General features: G+C 38.9%; 1 protein-coding gene across 2 annotated transcripts in view; it reads right to left on the reverse strand.

Annotated features, from left to right (window-relative positions):
* epha4l (eph receptor A4, like) overlaps positions 1–20,201 on the reverse strand; it is a 127,516-nt gene that overhangs the window by 87,321 nt on the left and 19,994 nt on the right. Inside the window, exon 4 of one of the 2 annotated variants that reach the window (XM_073040935.1) lies at positions 6,486–6,578. The exons of the other annotated variant lie outside the window; for it this stretch is intronic. Coding sequence (XP_072897036.1) covers positions 6,559–6,578 — 20 coding nt within the window. The 3' untranslated portion in view covers positions 6,486–6,558. Of the gene's footprint in view, positions 1–6,485; positions 6,579–20,201 lie in introns of those variants that run through there. 2 annotated transcript variants of the gene reach the window in all.

Genomic DNA, 20,201 nt, shown 5'->3' on the forward strand with positions numbered 1-20,201 from the left:
GGTTAAGTCAATGGTTACCACAATGATGTTGATGGTAAAGGTCTTGTGGCAGTGATGTCAATAAATGGAACCAAGGCCAAACCTAGGCCATTCCCTGACACTTTTCATGTATATGATATGACCACTTTTTAGCTCATGTCTCTCTTTGGTCCTTCTGGCTGCAGGCATGGGAGGTTTCTATTCTGTTCGGGCCAAGTCTCCTCTACAGTTCCTGACAGTTGGTGTAAATGGTAAAGTTTTTTTACACTGTGATCTGCCACATTAAAAGTTATTTACAGGATCAAAGATATGATTTTTCCTTTTGCTGTTGGATAGCAACAAACAGTTTCCATACATAACTTAAACTTAATCTGAACAATCCTAAATTTAAACTTTCAGTTCTGTAATTCTGTATTCACAATTATCTGGTGGCTTTACAGAACTAGTACTAATCAGATTTGTTATCCCTGATGTATGATTTGAAATTTGTTGTGTTGCCCTAGCAGTACAGTGCAAAGAATTAAAAACCTATAAATTACAAAGTGAAATAAATAGTGAAAATAATGGACTAACAAGGGAGTGTTCAAGAACAATTCAGAAATTTGATATCAGAGGGATAGAAACTGTTCCTAAATCATTAATTCTGGGTCTTCAGGCTCCTTTACCTCTTCCATGATGGCAATAACAAGAAGTCTAAACTGGATTGTGAACATCCTGAATGATGGATGCCACCTTCTGGAAGCATTGCCGTTTGAAGATGTCCTTGATCATGTAAAGGGTTTTGCATGCAGAGGCTACAACCCTCTGCAGCCTCCTGAGACCCTGTGATTTGGAATCGCCATACCACACATTGATGCAACCAGTCAGAATGTTCGCTACCATACATTTATAGAAATTTGCAAGAGGCATTTGTGACATACCAATTCTCCCCTGTGATAGCATCAATATGCTGTGCCCAAGATAAATCCTTTTTGAGATGTTGACATTCAAAAACTTGAAGCAGTACACCTCTCCACCATTGATTCCCCAATGAGGGCTGGTGCGTGTTCTACTGACGTCCCTTTGCTAGTCCACAATCAGTTCCTTGGTCTTGTTGACATTGAGTGCAAGGTTGCTATTGTGACAGCACTCAACCAACTGATCTATCTCACTCTTGTAAGCCTCTTCATCGCCATCTGGGATTCTACCAACAGTGCTGTCATAGGCACAGTTATAGCCTATAATTGAACTCTACTTCATCACACAGACATATATGTAGAGAGAGTAGAGTGGTGAGTGAAGCGCACATCCTTGTGGTTATTTGTGTTGTTTTTCAGTGAGGAGAAAACATTCTTATCCATCTACAGTGACTGTGGTCTCCCAATAAGGAAGTTGAGGAACCAGTTGCAAAGTGAGGTACAGAGGCTCAGGTTCTGAAGTTTGATCCTAAGTACTGAAGGAATGATGGTGTTGAAAACCAAGCTGTAGTTGATAAACAGCAGTCTAACTTATGTCTTGTGGTTGTCCAAAGCAGACTAGAGAGCCTGTGAGATAGCATCTGCTGTAGACCTTGTTTGTGACAGTAGACAAATTGACAGTAGTCCAAGTCCCTGCTCAGGCAGGAGTCAATTCTAGCCATAACCAAACTCTCAAAGCACTTCATTAGGTTAGATGTGAGAACAATCAGGTAATAGTCTTTGAGGCAGCGTACCAAGCTCTTCTAGGGCACTGAAATGATTGCTCTTCTTTGCAAGCTGGTGGGAACCTCAGAGACATAAGTAAGAAGTTGAAGATGTCCTTGAATACTCCAGCCACTTGATTGGCACAGAGCAAGTACACCATCAGGCCTGAAGCCCTGCAAGGGTTCACCCTCTTGAAGAATGTTGGAACATTGACCTCCAAGACATTGTCACTGGATGCTGTGCAGATTCTCAGAGATATAGTGTTATTCTCCCTTTCAAAGTTTGCATAAAATGCATTGAGGTCATCTGGAAATGAAGCATCACAGCCATTTATGCTGTTCGGTTTTTGCCTTATAGGAAGTATTGGCATCAAGCCCTGCCACAGTTGACATGCATATGATTCTGTTTCTAACTTCACTCAGAATTGCCCTTCTGCTCTCAAAATGGTCTTCCTTAGATTTTTTTTGGACTTCTTGTAAGGTTCTTGATCACCAGTTTTGAATGCCGCAGATCTAGCCCTAAGCAGATTGCAAATCTCCTAGTTCATCCAGGGCTTCAGGTGTGGGAAGACACAATATGTTCTTGAGGCCCACATCCATTCACACAGATTTTAATGAAGTCAGTGATGGCTGTGGCACATTCAGATTTGAAGATGAATCTCTGATAATGGCTAGGCCACCAATTCAGAGCAGTCTTGACCATATGTTCACTGTCCTCACTACCTGTGCTGCGGTCCTCAGTCTGCGTTAGTTTGCTGGGAGCAGAAGTACAATCAGATGATTGGATTTGCACAAGTGCAGACATGGGACGGCATGGTAAGCATTCTTGATGGTGGTGTAACTCTGATCATGTGTGCTGACTTCTCTGTTTCTCCAGGTGACAGGTTGGTGGTAGTTGCAAACAAATCCCAAAACCAAGCAGCAGGAAGTATTAAAATACATAAAAGGAGGAAGTCAAATATCTGGTAACTCCAGGAGTGGAATTGCGTAGATTTTATCCTGGTGCCATGCAAATTAAAGCCAAGTTTGCATTATGCTTTGCATTCTTTATGTAACTCAAGCCAGCAATTAGCTAACAGGTAACCACATACATTTCTTTTGTCTCACATATCAGCAATGGTTTGGCCTTAAATTGAGAGTTGGTAATTTAGTAAAGTATAATTGGGTAAGATTTCTGTTGAAAAATCTTTTGAAGATACTCCAACAGTAAACAAATCTGACTCTAAAAATAAAGCACTTCTTCCAAAACAGGACAATAAGAAGCTTCTATTGTATTCCTCTTTTGAATATATATTTCAAAAATAAATTGAATTGAACCTTGGACTCTAGCTTAGCATTTCATTTGTTCTAATTAGTCTCAAGCTAAAGGCTATACCAACACTTCAAATTTGTTGATATAAAAAAACTCAGATGCAAGTGAAAGTTGAAAAAGGGCTTTCATGTTAAACAACTAATAGTTTAAGCTGTTTATCATTCTCTGTAAGTTAAACTACTAATGGCTTAGCTGTTCACCAGACTCTAATTGGAAGACAAACTTCACTTGGTACTTCATTGTTCTGTAATTTGAATGACAACTTTGAAATGTGAGATAGAATCTGCAACAGTCTTCAATAATCTGAATTATAAAGCAATAATTCAACACTGTAATCAAGGATACAAAGGTGTGTGCGTGTAACAACTATGATAACAATTATGATTGGTTCATAGGTGGCAAGATACTGTTGTGATTCACAAACATGAGAAAATCTGCAGATGCTGGAAATCCAAGCAACACACGCAAAATGCTGGAAGTACACAGCAGTTCAGGCAGCATCTATGGAGAAGAGTAAACCAGAGTTCCAGACTACTGATTCAGAGAAATGAGTTTGAATCCCACCTTGGTGGCCATGAAAATCTAAATTTAAGTCAATAAAAAAATATTGATCTCAGTAATAGAAACCAGGGAATTAATGAATTGTTGGAAGAATCAATTTGCGCACCAACATCCTTCAGTGATCCGCCACCTTTAGTCAAAGTAAATTTATTATCAAATACATATATGTCACCATATACTGCCATAAGATTCCTTTAGAACATAAGAACATAAGAGATAGGAGCAGGAGTAGGCCAATCCGCCCCTCAAGCCTGCTCCGCCATTCAACAAGATCATGGCTGATCCAATCACCGAATCCCACAAGGCAACAGTGCCAACCAACAGGGCACCATGCCGCCCATTTTATTTTATTATTCATCCCGCCCAAACCCATGTGATCACCCGGGGGAAAAAACCCGAGTTGCCAATTGAGGAGAAAAAATCTGGAAAATTCCTCTCCGACCCATCCAGGCTATCGAAAACTGGTCCAGGAGGTCACATGGCTGATCTAAACCTAGCCTCATGTCCACTTACCTGCTCACTCACCGTATCCCCTAATGCCATTTTTATCCAGGAAAATGTCTATCTCCGTTTTGAATTTATTGAGTGTAGTAGCTTCCACAGCTCTCTGGGGCATTTTGTGCATTTTGCCTATGTATATCAAACCAATCCAGCTTGTCTACTCCTAATTTCCTTCTTACCTTGAGGTGAGGATAAAAAGAAATGGACAATGAAAGAAAAGTGTTTGCAGTGATATCCACATTCTGTAAACATCTAAATAAAATCTAACATGTTTGGTTGAAACTGAGGTTGTACTATTCATTCTTCTGAAATGCTTAGAAACTCAAGAGGTTGCAGAAACTGGAATTTGGATTTTAAAAGAATGAACCACTAGATGAACTGCATCGGATCTGAGAGTGTAGAAGTAAGAGAGCCAGGGTGTAGCAGTGAGGGAGGGGTGAGATTGAGGTTGGTAGGTGATACATGGAACTAGATGAGGGGTTGCTGGGCAGATGGAGAGGAGGGGTGGGGAGTGTTGAGAGAGAGGCAGGCAGGTGATAGGCAGAAGCAGAGAGGACTGGGATGATAAGGTAGTAAGAACCAGGCGGGGAGAGGATAAAAATGGTGAATCATAGCAGAAGATACCCAGGTGTATAGATATGTCTAGATGCATAGATGGAAACTGTTGCTCTTCTCTGCAGTCTCAATTCAATGTAAGGGCCTAAACAGCTCTCCTACGCAAGGCAGAGATGCGCATGCTCGTCTTCCACCCTTGTCTATTATACTCTGTGCATACAATGGAGGCTTTTATACACTGACAACAGCAAGCAAGACTAATTGAACATTTTGCTGAGCACCTGTGCTCTGGAGCAACTATCTTGAGCTTTTAATTACATGCTACTTCAACTTCCCCACCCAACCCCACACAAATATTAGCCCCTTCTTCTATGCCACAGTGATGCCAAATGCAAACTCAATAAACAACATCTGATCTTCCATTTAGGTAGTCCACAAACCGATGGATTTAATAGTGAATTTCCTAATTTCAATTAAGCTACACCTCCATTGCTCCTCTTCCACTCCTACCAGTCCAGCCAAGGACTTTCTAACTACGTTCACCTTTTCCATCCCCTACTTAGTTACTTAGTCTCGGTGTTCTCCTCACAAGTTTTCATCCCGAAGGAAAAATAATTCTGTAGAGTTATATGATTTACCTATACTTTAGGATATTTTAATTATTGCAAAGGCTTCAAAACATGTTTTATATAATTTTGCTTACTATCTTGACTCCACCTTATGGACACTTTAGTAATATATCTTAAATATTTTGGAAATAGTGCTGTCCTTACCCTGCACTTCATAACATCTATCGTTGTTCATGCTTTAAAATGGCTGATATTCATGGTCTAATTCTTTCAGTTTTTCTCTGCCATTTTCTGTTATCACTAGACATGTATCAATGGCTCTATTTTAAAGTTAATGATTCAGGAATAGGCTAAAGAAGCTGACAGCTGCCCATTACCTATTTTGCAACTTTTTGAATTCTAAAAGATCATATGGGCATCTGTGAGAAGGTAAAAACTGTGATAAGGCTCGTCAATAAATCAAGCCCCAGTTTACTGAGATGCAGCACTGCAAAGTTTAAACTGTAAAGTATAAGGCTAATTTAGATGAGGAAGAGAGAGGAGACAAAATCAACTGGGAAAGAAGAATTGGATTAAAAGATACAAATTATTTTTACATAGGTCAAACTATTAATTACATTACACAGGAATACATTTCTACATTTTTAAAGCCACATTTTTCATGCCAAAGTGATTCTTTATGAATAATTAAGCACTTATTGCTCAGTTCAAATTTATGCTCTGAGTTTATCTACCTTTTCTTTGGTATGAACTTTAGATCTATACCAATGCATTTTCAATTTTATCAGTTTCTATTATATGCAGCTGTTCCATATTTCTGCAATTAACTCTGGACATACATAATCTGGCACTTGAACCAGAGATTACTAACTGATTACTTTATCAGAACAGTGAAAATGTTAGCCTTAGTATTCATCATAGTCAAGTCCTCTGTTATTTACACACAAATCACCAAAATCCATGTACGCCTGCAAATCACAGATTAAAGCAGTTTTAAAACAGCCCACCTGCACACTAATCCATCTGATTTCTTCATCCTTGGTCCACCCGTCCTATCCCCTCTACCACCTAAGTTACATCTACTCATCATCTCACCCTTATTAGGTTCCAGTTAATACCTCTACCCTTCATCTCCTGCTTCCTACACCCCTGCTCCAAACTACCTCCATCTGCCTAACATCTCCCACCTCACCTGATTCCACCTATCACCCCCCCTCTCTCACTCTCGCACCATTTTATACCGGCTTTCTTCCCTCCAGGGATGCAGGGTCTTGACCCAAAATCTCAATTATACCCTTGAGTCCATAAATGCTGTTTTACCTGCTGAGTTCACGCAGCAGTTTTTTTTGTTCCATATTCACACATCTGCAGTCTCTTGTGTCTCCATTACTGTTGTTTGAATGTGTTGGATCAAACAGCAACTAACACATATTGGCAGAAGCTAAAGTAATAAATCATAATGCAATATTAAAAGATAATCTCTGAATAAATCCCATAAAACCTCATTTCAAGTAGCATGTTTTCATTGGTTTTAAAGGAAAATCTAATATACTTTAAGCACAATCGTTTCATCCTGTTAAAAGAATCAGCAGAATCTATTTATTCAGAGCACTTTCAGACTGAAGTACAGGTTTCCCCCGCTATCCGAAGGTGAAGCATTCCTATGAAACCGTTTGTAAGCCGAAATATCATAAGGCGAAGAAGCAATTTCCATTAATGTATGTGGGAAAATTTTTTGAGCGTTCCCAGACCCAAAAAATAACCTACCAAATCATACCAAGTAACACATAAAACTTAAAACTTAAAATAACACGAACATATAGTAAAAGCAGGAACGATATGATAAATATACAGCCTATGTAAAGTAGAAATATTGTATGTACGGTGTAGTTTCACTTATCAAAATCCGGAAGGCAGCGAGCGAAAATCGATATGGAGGAAAAAAATTGGCACGTACACGCATGCATATGTACATATACACACATACGCACGCACACGCACACAACAGCCCGCACAAGCCTTCACAGTCATGGTAGTCTTTCTCGGGGTAAACACACGTATAAAGCGGGCGTCTTTTTTTCGTAAAAGCGAAAATCCTCTTTGGTTAGCGAAAACAGGTACTAATGTAGGTCTTTCGTAACAGTGAGCTGTCGTAAAGTGAACGTTCCAAAAACGGGGGCCACCTGTATCTGAAAAGTGTGTGGCAAATGCAAATTGCAAGAGCCCTACTTACTGTGATTTTAAATTACAACTTTATCACCTCTCCAAAATGATTATATTTATAGGTTTTATTTTATGCCAATATCTTTACACATAAAAAATGAGATTGTTTTAAAGTTCATCATCAAACAAACATTTCCATAAGATGTATTTCAGACATTGTACATATATATCATATTATCATATATATCACAAATCTCCACAAAGTATTTGTCTGAGGTATACACTTATAGAAAAGAGTGGAAAGAAAAAAACAAGCAAAAGGAAAGAACTATGTACAAGTAGGGAGTGATCTTTTTTTTTACAACAGATTCATTGATTTGTGAGAATAAAATCAGGCCTATGAGGCATTATGTAGTTAACCCATTTTTCCCAGTATGAATTAAATTGTTCCAGCTTATGATTAACAGATGCTGTTATCTTCTCCATTTTGTAAATGTCCATTGTAATTTCCATCCATGTATTTAAAGTTGGGCTCTCCTGTGATAACCATTTCATCGTAAGAGTCTTTTTACCAGCCACCAACAGTATATTCATTAAATATTTATCTCTTTCCAACCATTCTTGAGGTATATATCCAAAATATATGGTCTTACTCTCCAAGGGTATTACACATTTAAAGATGTCTTGTAGGGCATTGTGTATCCCCCTCCAATAGTTTTTGATAACAGGGCAGTCCCAAAAAATATGATAATGATTTGCATTTTGAGTTCCACAATTTCTTGTTAATATTTAAAATCAAAGATCAAAATTCAAAGTTAATTTATTATCTATGTGCATATACATCATCATATACAACCCTGAGATTCATTCTCTTGCAGGTCTACTCAATAAATCCAACAGCCATAATAAAATGAATGAAAGACCACTCTAACAGGGCGGACAACCAGTGTGCAAAAGACAGCAAACTATGAAAATACAAAAAGAAAGAGAAAAAGAAATAATAATAATAATAATAATAATAATAATAAATCAAATAAATAAATAAGCTAGCAAGCATGCAATAAATATTGAAAACAAGAGTTGACGAGCCCTTGAAAGTAGTCCGAGGTTGTGGGAACAGTTCAGTTTCTGGGCAAGTAAAATTGAGTGAAGTTATCCCCTCTGGTTTAGGAGCTTGATGGTGTGCCTGATGATGGATGCTACTTTCCTGCAACAATGCTTTGTGTAGATGTGCTCAATGGTGCGAAGGGCTTTACCCATGATGGACTGGGCCCTGCCACTACCTTTTGTATTTCAATTAAGCTTCTCGATATATGGTGAACTAAGATGGCTTTTGGCTGTTTCAGTTTGAATTTAAATGGCAGCATATAAAAACAGAGCAGAAGAGAGAGGAATGGGTGGCATAGAGTGGAGAGATAGAGTTCAAGTTGATGGGAGGGGACTTAGAAGAGACAATGAGGAAGAGGTAATAGAAAAATTTGCCTTTGCTTAAGATGACCTGTATGTATGAAGAAATCCATGTAGCCAAGCCAATTCTTCAGATATTTTTGATCACTTAATCATTGGATCACAAACACTTTCACTTTGTGTGAGCTCTTACAGTATAAAATAGCTATCCTTTGTTAAAAGGATTTACAGATCAGCACACCTCAATTTGAAGTGTGGGACCTGAAATGGAAGGACCCCTGTAGACATTCAGATCTGAACGGCATCTTGCCTTAAAAATCTGGGAATTCAAAAGATTTGGCATAGGAAACAGCCAAAGTACAAGGTAGTGGACACACTGCTTCCCAGCTCACTATAACATGGAACCAGCCACACAATGATGATCCGTACACAAGCCCAGCCTTGTAGACCATTCATGTAGCTAACAATAACTTCTACTCTGACCTATAAAAAAAAACAATGGCTCAGATTCCAGAGGCAGGCAAGCTGATGCTTGCAAGTGACTTCAATGAAGGTTTGGAAAGGCAGAATCCTTCAACAAGGTGTAGTTGGCACAAAGGAAGTAGATAAAATTTACTCCAACAGATCTCTCCCCTGACAAAACACTTGGAGCACAGTCCTGGAATAACCGATGGCCTGTTTCATCAGAGGGACAGCACAGGATCTCACATTAACACCCCTATCAGCCACTGGTACCTATTACACTGTGTCATTATCTGAGATTACAAGGATATCCACACTCCCAACCACATGATGTGTACTGGTGACTGGTGCACTACCCACTGCTTAGTCCAAACTGTTGTCTCCACCTTCCACAATCCAAAACTATGCAGGCATTAGAACAAATGCCATGAAAAAAAAGTGTTTCAAGAGTTCCACAAAGATAGATGATAACCCGACAAAGATAGAACTGCAGCTCCGTAACAACATCTCACAGATAGCTTGATGATCCTGAAATATTACAAGTGACCACAGCAGCGAACTACCCAGAAGACTCCAATAAATTAACCTGCCAGAAAACACCAGGACCTTACAAAAACAACACTGACTCCATCAATGCTGGAATATCTTTCTCAAAACAACTGGCTGCATAAATTTGTCTTCATGTTGCATCTGCTTTATAATGGCATGCATGTTATGATCTTTCCAATGTGTCCATAAGAGTCATATTATCTGACCAGGTTAATGCCAGCCAAAGCTGCAACATTGTCCTAACACTTAGCTTAATCTACGGTACCTGATCTACCCCATCTCCTACAAACTTCCTGCTGGAGTGGAGCTGATTCACAGGACGAACTGGAAAGGATTGTCTACACTGCCTCCGTTCTAGAACAGGGGTCACTTCAATTTCAGTCACTGAGTTGTGCTACACAGAAAAAGCCTGTGTACATACAGAGTTAGAGAAAGAAATCCAAGTCATTGTTGACTCCTTTACAGAAATGTGCAAGAGGATGGAGACTGTGTGGTATCATAGGCAAAATGTAGGTCCTCTACCAACCTGAGGTTGACTCTGTCTCAGAAGCAAGAGGCCAGTTTGAGGCCATGACCTTCAAACAGTAAAGGCTGTACTGCTGTTTAGAAAGTGATAGTGAATTTCATCCCCAGGTTGATGTTCATTCAGATGTATCTTGAGAAAATGTGGGGGACATCTATGTACTCCAGAGCCTCATCATATATTTTCAGTGTCAGAGATACCATCAACACTCTTCGCAAAGTCCTTCAAATCCATTGCCAGGAAAAGCAAACTGCTGTCAGTAATACCCTCACTACTAAGGCCTTTATTAAACTAAGTTGGTTGCAATAGACAAACCATTCTTTTCATATGCCCAAAACAGTCACTCTGTCCTGAACTCACAAGGTAAACAGGGAAAAGACTTAAAGGATATTCTAAAAGTCTCTTTAAAACAATGTAACATCTCCAGATATTCATGGTAGAATATGGTCCACAGTCACTCAAAATGGAGAATGGGAATCGGCAGGACATTAAGAATCTCAAGTCCATTCATTGGTTGCACACAGAAACCTAGTGTAAGTGGTGGAAGGAATCTTTTTTTTTGTGTGTGCAATACTTCGCCAGAGCCTCGGCAACCACTTTTTTTTTCCAAGTGGTTGTCTTGGAGGAAAGATTCTGTGAGTGGTCCCCCACGTCCTTCTCACAGCACAGTGTTTTTTTTACTAGGCCAACACTCAACCCGGCACAGATGGAAAGTGTGTCCGGGAGCGGAAGGAATATACCATCTCGCAAATCATTACCCAAATACTACTAAGCCCCTTCTGCTCCATCTATAGAAGAGTCTATGGGTCTTACATCAGTCTTGACTGTCGCATCAGAACCCATGTAACTGCTGAAGAACAAGTTATTCATGACCTCTGGGACTACCTAAAAGGAAGAAGGATTCAGAACATTGCTAGTAGATCATGTTGCCTGTTTAGCATGCAGTTGCCTCTTGTATTCAGGATGATTCTAACATTTGTCAGGCTTCAGGCTCTATCAATAACCACAAAGACCATTGCCCTTTATGACATGAAAATATATGTACAGCACAGTGCGAAAGTCTTAGGCACATATCCAGTATATAGATAGGGTCTAAGACTTTTGCACAGTACTGTAGTAATTTTATGTATTGCACTGTACTGCTGCTACAAAAAAATCAGAACATATGTAAGTGATGATAAATCTGTCTTTGATATGGGTCTCTCTTGTGGACTGAGAGTGTGAAAAGGAGTGAGGGGGGTGGGAACGGAAAGCACTAGAAAGACATTCAGTAACGATCAGTCAACCAATTACTCAGAATCAAATGACCTTGCCTGGCGTCTCAGGGCTGGGTGTGTCTGCACTCCGCACCTGCTCTCCTTCTGTCACCTGTCTCACACCCCTCCCGCGGTGCCCCACCCTCACCATTTCCAAAATCCTTTGCTCCCACCATATTTACAAACTTGCTCTCTGCTCCACGTTGACAAATCCACTACTGTGCAAAAATCTTAGGCATCCTAGCTATATATGTGCCTAAAACTTTTGCACAGTGCTGTAGAATTCATTGGCATGTCCACTTGAGTGACCTTCTGATCAACACTTGAAAGTTTAAAATTCTTGTAACCGTTTCACTTTTCACCTGAAGCCGTGATTTCAACTTGGCCGTTGCACTTCTTTATGCATTGGAAACTTCCAAATTTAAGCAGGGAGAAATCAGATTTTAGCTGGCAGTGTTAAAAATGTACCTCTGAATATCAACCAACAAAGACCACAAATCTGCCATTCAGTTCTATTAGCATCAATGCAGTTTCTGCTTTAATTTCTTTTTAAATTTTAAATATATAAATTGTAACTATTCCAATTATAATATTTGAAATAAAGCTCTTACAATTCAACTGCCAGGACTTAAGAACTTTTTTAAAGCTATTATTAATGCTTTTTGAGTTAGTGATTTAGATGCATATCATATTATTACTGAGTTAAGTATTGTATGTAATGAGTTTTTGCTACAACAAGTGTATGGGACATTGGAAAAAAATGTTGAATTTCCCCATGGGGATGAATAAAGTATCTATCTATCTATCTATCTATCTATCTATCTAAGTTTAAGTGTGATATAAGGAAGATATGTGACTCTTTGAACAAAATAAACATCTTGCTTTGGGCTCCCTGAAAACAGTACGTGAGAGATCTCATTTGCCACTGCCTTCAGTATGTAAATTTCTCATTGAGTGATATTTGGTGCATGTACTGATACTATGCCATCCACCATTCACTGACTTAGGAGTCTTTGTCTGTCTGAGGAAGAGGAATAAAGGAGTGAGCTTTAGACCACAAATTCACCCAGAAGTACAGCAAATTCTGGGAATTTTCAGAAATTACCTGGATCATAGAGTCAAATTTAGAGTTTCTAGGTATGCTCTACAAGCTATCCCAAAATTGTGAAAACGTTAAACCATAAGACATAGGAACAGAAACCATTCAGCTCATTGGGATGCTCTGGCATTCAATTTTGCCTGATTTATTATCCCTCTCAGCCCCATTCCCCTGCCTTCGTTCCTTAACTTTTGACACCCTTACTAATCAAGAACCTATCAACCTCCACTTTAAATATATCCAATAACTTCACCTCCACAGCCATCTGTGGCAAGAAATTCCTGCTTATCTCTATTCTAAAGGGACATCCTAGTCACTTTATCATGCTGTTAATCACATTGCTTGAATCCTGCCTTTATTCAGTTTCCCCTGTAGGTTCCTTATACCAGAGTCAAATTCTATATTTAGTTGCATTAATAATGTCAGACTGCAATCAGCCTACTTCCATTTTGGATGGTCTAAAATTTGTCACAAGAAATTCTACCTTAAACAAATCTAAAAGTAAATTCTTAAGGGAAAGAATACGGAGTTAAAGCAGAAACAATCACAAGAACCTAAATATCTCCTAATGAAACATCCTCCTTCCTCACTGTAGAAACACATTCAGAAACATATTCAGCATGCTGCCATGTCAGGGTGATAAACTTTCTCTAGTTCAGCATTACTATATTATATCAAAAACAATAAACATCTAGGGAATAGTTGAAAGCTGTAATCCATTCTCAGGGTTCAGATGACATCCACAAACCAATCAAGTTGCATTTATATAATCTATGATGTATTTGAACCACTCTACTTGGATGTTTGCCAGGCCTCTGACTCCTCTTATTTCAACATGTACCTTAATTCAGCAAATGCAAGCTTGCTGTAAATTATACAATCATTTGATTTGTTACCATCGATGCACAATTACAATCGGAGACATGTTAAATTAAGCATACAATTTTAATTCTGATGTGGCTTAAATGACCAATGCATAGCTGGGAGTTTCAGGAACACCCTAATCACCACCATCCCCCACCACTTCCCCCCACCCCCCCCCAACCAACCTAAGTACTTGCTTCACTGCCAAATCAAATACGTTTTCAATAATCTTTTGGATTGGTTTATCAACAGCTGGAAACAATACCGTTCTTGAAATCTGTATGGGGAATCAGCCAAATTAAAACCAGAAATAAATCTGATGTTGTTTAGCAAAAGGATGTGGTAATTAAATACTAAACTGAAGTTATTCACATTAATGCATACCACCACAATTAGGATCTACTCTGCTGAGCATTGTCTTGGTAACTACACCGTTTTGATGCTATCAGAGGCTGTTAACTATGTATTGATTTTCATTGCAACTAACACTTATAGTGTAAAACCTAATGGGAGATTATATATTTAGTCTGGGTCCCAATTCTCACTGGCTCAATATCTGGAATGTTTCACTTCTCACTGAAATCCATTTACAGCCAGTTTATTGATTCTTATGCAAGGACTCTGACTTAAACAAGGAAATGGTTGTATAAAGATATCTATGGATTGCCAGTCACTAACCTTTTACAATGAGCAGACCACATGATATCATCAAGAAAAAAATTATAATTTTTGAATGGATTTATTATCTAGGATGATGTCCTGAGAGGGTAAAGAGCATGAAAGTTATAAAACTTCACAAAGCAAAATATTTTACTATCTACTAAATTTGGTAACACACCAGACTGGCCAATGATTTGTGCTCAGTTCAATGGTAAATGTAACCAGAACTTTCTGATGGATTGGTCTTTTTTCCCAAATATCCTGTAACGTGAGTATCTATTATTAAAGTTCACACTGAAATTGAAGGAAGGGAATTGAATTATTTTTCAGGTATGGATTTAATTAATGTTAGAGATTTTTTTAAAAATGAAACCAGTTTTAGTTTGAATTTTCTGTTTCTCATTTTTCTCTTAATCTTACTCAAAGGATTTGTAAAACACAGGTATAATTCCTATAAGCTAAAAAGAGATACCAACGAATTGCAGTTGAATGAGTTGTCTATCGCAGCAACCGAAGGCAGAAGAATGCATCCTAATCACCCAGTCTTTCTGTCATTCTTCTTGCTGTTCCTAGACCATTCCTAACAAGCCTGACTACTCATTTATATATATATTGCTTTTCTGCCACTTGGGTGACTTCACACTCATGAGATTTTTTTTTAGATACCTGTTTATACAAACAGTTTAAAACAGGGGTTACCATCCTGGAGTCCATGGATCCCTTAGTTAATTGTAAGGCTCCATTGCATAAAAAAGGTTGGGAACTCCTGGTCTGAAAGCTTCTGGGGTAAGAGTGCCCAGATACCCACAATTAATGCTATGAAGCTGACTCTTTGAGCGCACAAACCTTCCAATTATTAATAGATCAGCTAATTGATTTGCTAAGTGATAGTGTCAATCTGGTCTGCAAGCTTCCTTGAACTAAATAATTTAGCCAGTGTTTTATGGCTTGAAACAGACCAATTAACATAACCCTTCTGTCTTACACTGCAACCAGCCCCTTGCTCTGGGCCACCGTCCTGTGCTCTGCATACAGTGCTGTTTGTTTGCAAAGCTGTCCTTTTAACTTCAGACTGATTATTGCTTGCCTCTTACATTATGTAATTAAAACTGACTCTGGTTTACAACAAGAAGTTGAACAAAGAATATGGGTCAAACTTATTCAAAAGCAACTCTTTGATATCTACAAATGTCAGTTGCTATGTTAGAAAGCTGAGCTCAGCATAAACATGGCCCCATAGCCCTGGATTGTGAATACCCATCACAGATCAACTTCCTAGTTTATATTTTGCAAATGAATGAGCATTCTCATTCATTCAGAATTTAAGTATTGTGAGAGATTTTACAAAAACTAAAGCATCTTACACATTTTCTTTTGTCACTTTCACCTTTTAAAATCCTTTTGTGCGTACATTTTTACTTGTTTTCTCATATCTGATTTTGTATTTGTTTATATTTTCTCTCTTCTAACCATCATTTAAGACTCTCTATCCCCAACAATTCCTTGGCTGGGAGGGGTAGGAGAAAATAGAGACTGAGTTTGGGTTGATTTGTGAAGAATGGAAGAATGGATCTCCCTCTTCCACACCCTTCCTCCTTGAGTCCCCCTATTTAATTTAATAGCAGGATCTCAATTGTATGACCTTTTTTTCCCTCAAGTACAGCAAACCATATGGGGAGACTGGCCTGCTGTTAGGAGACCAGCTTGCTGTTTGGCAGAAAGATCAAAATAAGGCCATGAGGTAGAGTGCAATGATCACACATTCTGAGTGCAGGTTGTGGGAAAATTGAGAAAAGCTTTATACTAGTGGAGACAGGAGGCTTAGAAAAGAAAATAGTAGGGTTTCCAATTGGAAATCATAAGAGCCAGTGGTGGAAGAATAACCTAAGGAGGGCGGATCAGAAGAGTCAATTGGTGATAGCCTCTGAGACGAATGCGAGCAACAAATTTAATCTAGCTGTTAATTGAATAGCTGTTTACTACCCACCCCCCACCCAATTCAGCAATCTACACCTCTCTATCGCTACGTGCTGGGAAATATATGTGTAGGACTGAATTTAAAATGCAAAATGTAGCTGAAGCACAGCACTGTACTAGAATATTTGAATTACAACCCTTGCCCTGGTTCCCAACCCCACCCGTGCACCCAGTTTGGAGGTGGTTGAGGCCCTCCACTGACCAGTGTTGAACATGGATGTGGTGTTCCAGATACACAAGTCAGAGCAGTATGATATGGAGAGCAAGCTGTTGGAGATGGTTCGTGGAACTGATGTCAGATTTTTGTATTTTTTGATGCCATCAGACCCATACCTTCTAACTTACAGGAACTGAAAATTTCTCCTGTATGACCCAGAGGGGATGCTTCACTTGACTGGTTGCAAAACCACACAAATGCATGTTCTGCTGTCATGTACCACAGATCCCTGGCAAGGGACACCACTGTTGCTACTCAAAAGCCCACAACAGATCTGTGACCATTATTCAGTTCTGTGCAATCCCTTCTTGCCAACCACAAAATCCAAGCAAATGTACAATACACCTGAGAAATCCAGAATACCTATCAAACAAAATAATTACCATTTTCATTGGGGGAAAAACATGATACTGTGGTATAGAATTATACAACAGATAAAAGAAGATAATCTGATACTGTTTGTGGACAATGTCACAAAGGATCCATTAAACCTTCCTCGCTGATCACTACTGTCATTGTAAGCGCATTATTGCACTTACAAAAACCCATCTCAAAAATGCAGAATCGCAAAGGTAAACAGAGTAACTCATTAAAGGAGAAACAATGGTAAACTCTTTGCTCTATTTTATGATATACACCAAATCTCTGTATTGATCAAATACTTTATTTTTTGCATCTTAAAAGAAAGTGTACTATTTCAAATTCTCTTGACATAAGATTGATAAGTAACGGCAATATCTCAGTTACCAAAAAAACTATGGTTTATAATTAAGCTGTAAGAGTTGCAAGAACCTCTGTCACAATATATTAATAGCAAATAACAATTCTCCCTGTGCTGCCATTTTGTTGTTTATGCGGGACTATGATTGGCATAAATATTGTTCGAATTTCAGATGAAAAATTACAGTTCAGACAATAGATATTCTATTATAAGCAAACTTCTGTCTCTCCAAATCTGTTAGCAACTATACAAAAACAACTCCTTGAAAGGTTTATAAATAATAATCAAGTATTTCTTCAAAACAGCCATGCTCTTAGAATTTTGTATGGCATAAAACATTAAATGTGCTTAATCATGGTTTCCTATTTTCATATGATTACAAACAGCACAGCCCTTGTAAAAGGATATTTGGTAAGCTTTCTTTCATTTGATGCAAATTTTATCAAAACACCTCATCTGAATATTTTCCAGTGCCACCACTTTGTCAGATCAATTTTGCTGCCAATTTTGACCCAGCTCTTAAATTCACCTTCTCTTCCACTTCTGGATCTCTCTATCTCTATTTCAAACTATCCACCAATATTCTATAAACCTGACTACAACCTTGCACTCTGTCTCCCTTAAGGACACCACCTCCTTCTCCATGTCTGCTGCATCTGCTGTCAAGTTGAAACTTCCTACTCCAAGACTTCTGAAATATCTTCTTTCTTTAGGAACTGTAGTTCCACCTTCTGTATTTGATGGAGATCACATACATGCATCTTCAATTTCCCACATGACTGCTTCCAACTCACCCTCTCCAGACAAAACAGAGTCTTTGGTCTTCATATGTTAAAAGGTTGGCACAGCTTGGACCGAGAGGCCTATTCTAAATGTCCCCCACTAACCGCCACAATACAGCATACAATCCTTAGTCCCCTTTGCCAGTCATTTTCCCTCTCATTGTGATCTGGCCCTTTCACCCCTTCTCACCCCGTCCTGCCTGTGCTGTGCAACTGCAGGACATGCAACATTTGTCCTTTCACCTCCTCCTTCACTATCAATCCAAAACAAAGTGTAGACCAGGCAACCGTTTTGCAGAACACCTGTGCACTGTCTGCAATGGCCATCTTGAACTTCAGATTACACAGAATTTCAATTCCCCTTCTGATTCCCACACCAACTGTCTGTCCTTGGCCTTTATCTACTGCCATGGCTTAACCAAGTGCAAACTAGATGAACAGAAGTTCATACTCTTCACTTGGGCAACCAAACCCAAATGGCATGAACCTTGAATTTTCTAATTTCATGTAAACTACACATCTCCTCCATTACCCCATGTTCCTTTCCCACTACCACTGGTCTACCAAGGTCTCTCTTCCTTTGTTCACCTTTTCCATTCCCTTCCCAACACATTATCTAGACTCACCTGGCTCCATCTGTCACCTTTTTACCAAGGATTCTTCTCCATTGGCTCACATTTTTTATCCAGTTTCCTCTTCCCACCTGCTTTCATCTGCCCATCACCCCTCCCCTTATCTGATCACACCTACTATCTCCCAACCACTGTCCCAACAACTCTCCAGCCCTTACCTTACTCTATTTGTCCATTATTCCAACCATCACTGCCCATCCTCTCCCAGAACCTGGTTCCACCTATTACCAGTCAGCCTCTGCCTTCCTGCTTTCTCTCTCTTCTATGTATTGGCTTTTTCCCTTCTAGACCACCAGTCCTCATCCAGAGTCTTGACCCAAAACTTTGACCATGTATTTGTGTCCACAGATGCTCCACTAAGTACTTCTGGCAGTTTATTTTCACTCTAGATTCCAGCATCTGCAAACTCTGTGTTCCAGCATATTTTTTTCATCTCCTACTTTGGGAAGCAGAAATTAGGTGGCAAAACCCATTTTAATTCAACAATGTACCAATGAATTCTGGCATATTTTTCTCTGTAACCTAGTCATGGTGTTATACTGACAAAAAGGAGGTATATTTTGATGAAGCCATTATTCAACTTTTAGTTTGTAAGCATGAACAGAAACAAAACCTTTCCCATCCAAAGCATGATACTACCTGTCTTGCAGAGCAATCTTAAAAATATCAAAACTTGTGCAAATTTAAGCTATGTTCTAGTGAAAGCAATACAGAGCACATGTTTTTTAATACACAAGTCGAATACAACAAATACAGGTGTAATGACAAGTCTAAGTTCAACCTCACACCCTCTACTTTGATATTCTATGGTGCGATCATTATTGAATGTCAACATCCAGGGGGCTAAGAACAGGTCAGAGCCAGGGTATTTTACAGTTAGTCATTAAACTTCTGACACCTAAAAAGATCATCTATCAGAAGGAAGATAGAATGCTTTCTACTTATCTGGACACTCAAACTCTTGACATCACAAAACATCTTTGACTGGCACATTCATCGTATAAACATTCTTACACTCCACCACCGTACATTATGTATGCATTCACTGTATACCATCTACAAAAAGGACTGCAGCAACTCACTCAGAACTCTCTAAGACTTTCAAATTTTATAAGCTCCACCACCTGGAGGGAAATGGGCAATGGATATATGTAAGCACCACCAACACCATATCCCACCGGGGGGGGGGGGGGGGGGGCCCAAGTCCCACAAAGATTTAGATATGTACTTAATTCTTTCATCTCTGCTGGAACTTTTACAGAACATTCAAGCCAACAGCAGATGGTTTGCTCCAGTTCAAGCAGCTGATTGCTTTACTCAAAATGGTATTTTGGGATGCAATACATGCCGACCTGGCCAAGAAAACCCACATAAACTGAATGAATAAGGATTGTTCTGATCTGTTAGAGCATCAAAAATCCAGTTTTTGATGTGTATTACATCTGATTTCATTTGACTCTGTTAAGGCAAATAATTTTCAAAAAGGTGCTGATTAGAAACATACTGCCAGTGACATTTACAGATTGAAAGAGGAATTTGTTTCTAGTCTAGGGTATGGTATATAGTGATTTCATTATTAGTTCTTTCCCTATTTAAAATGACAAATAACAATCTCTTCATGACTCAACACTGAGGTATAATTGATTAAGATATACAATAGTTTAAGTCAGGGCATTTGCTAACTATTGTGTATAATTCTTATCATGAAGTCAGCTATGACAGGCGATTTGTTAAAAGAAGCCAGGTGTTATG

The sequence above is a fragment of the Hemitrygon akajei genome, chromosome 3, assembly GCF_048418815.1.
Source record: "Hemitrygon akajei chromosome 3, sHemAka1.3, whole genome shotgun sequence".
NCBI lineage: Eukaryota > Metazoa > Chordata > Chondrichthyes > Myliobatiformes > Dasyatidae > Hemitrygon > Hemitrygon akajei.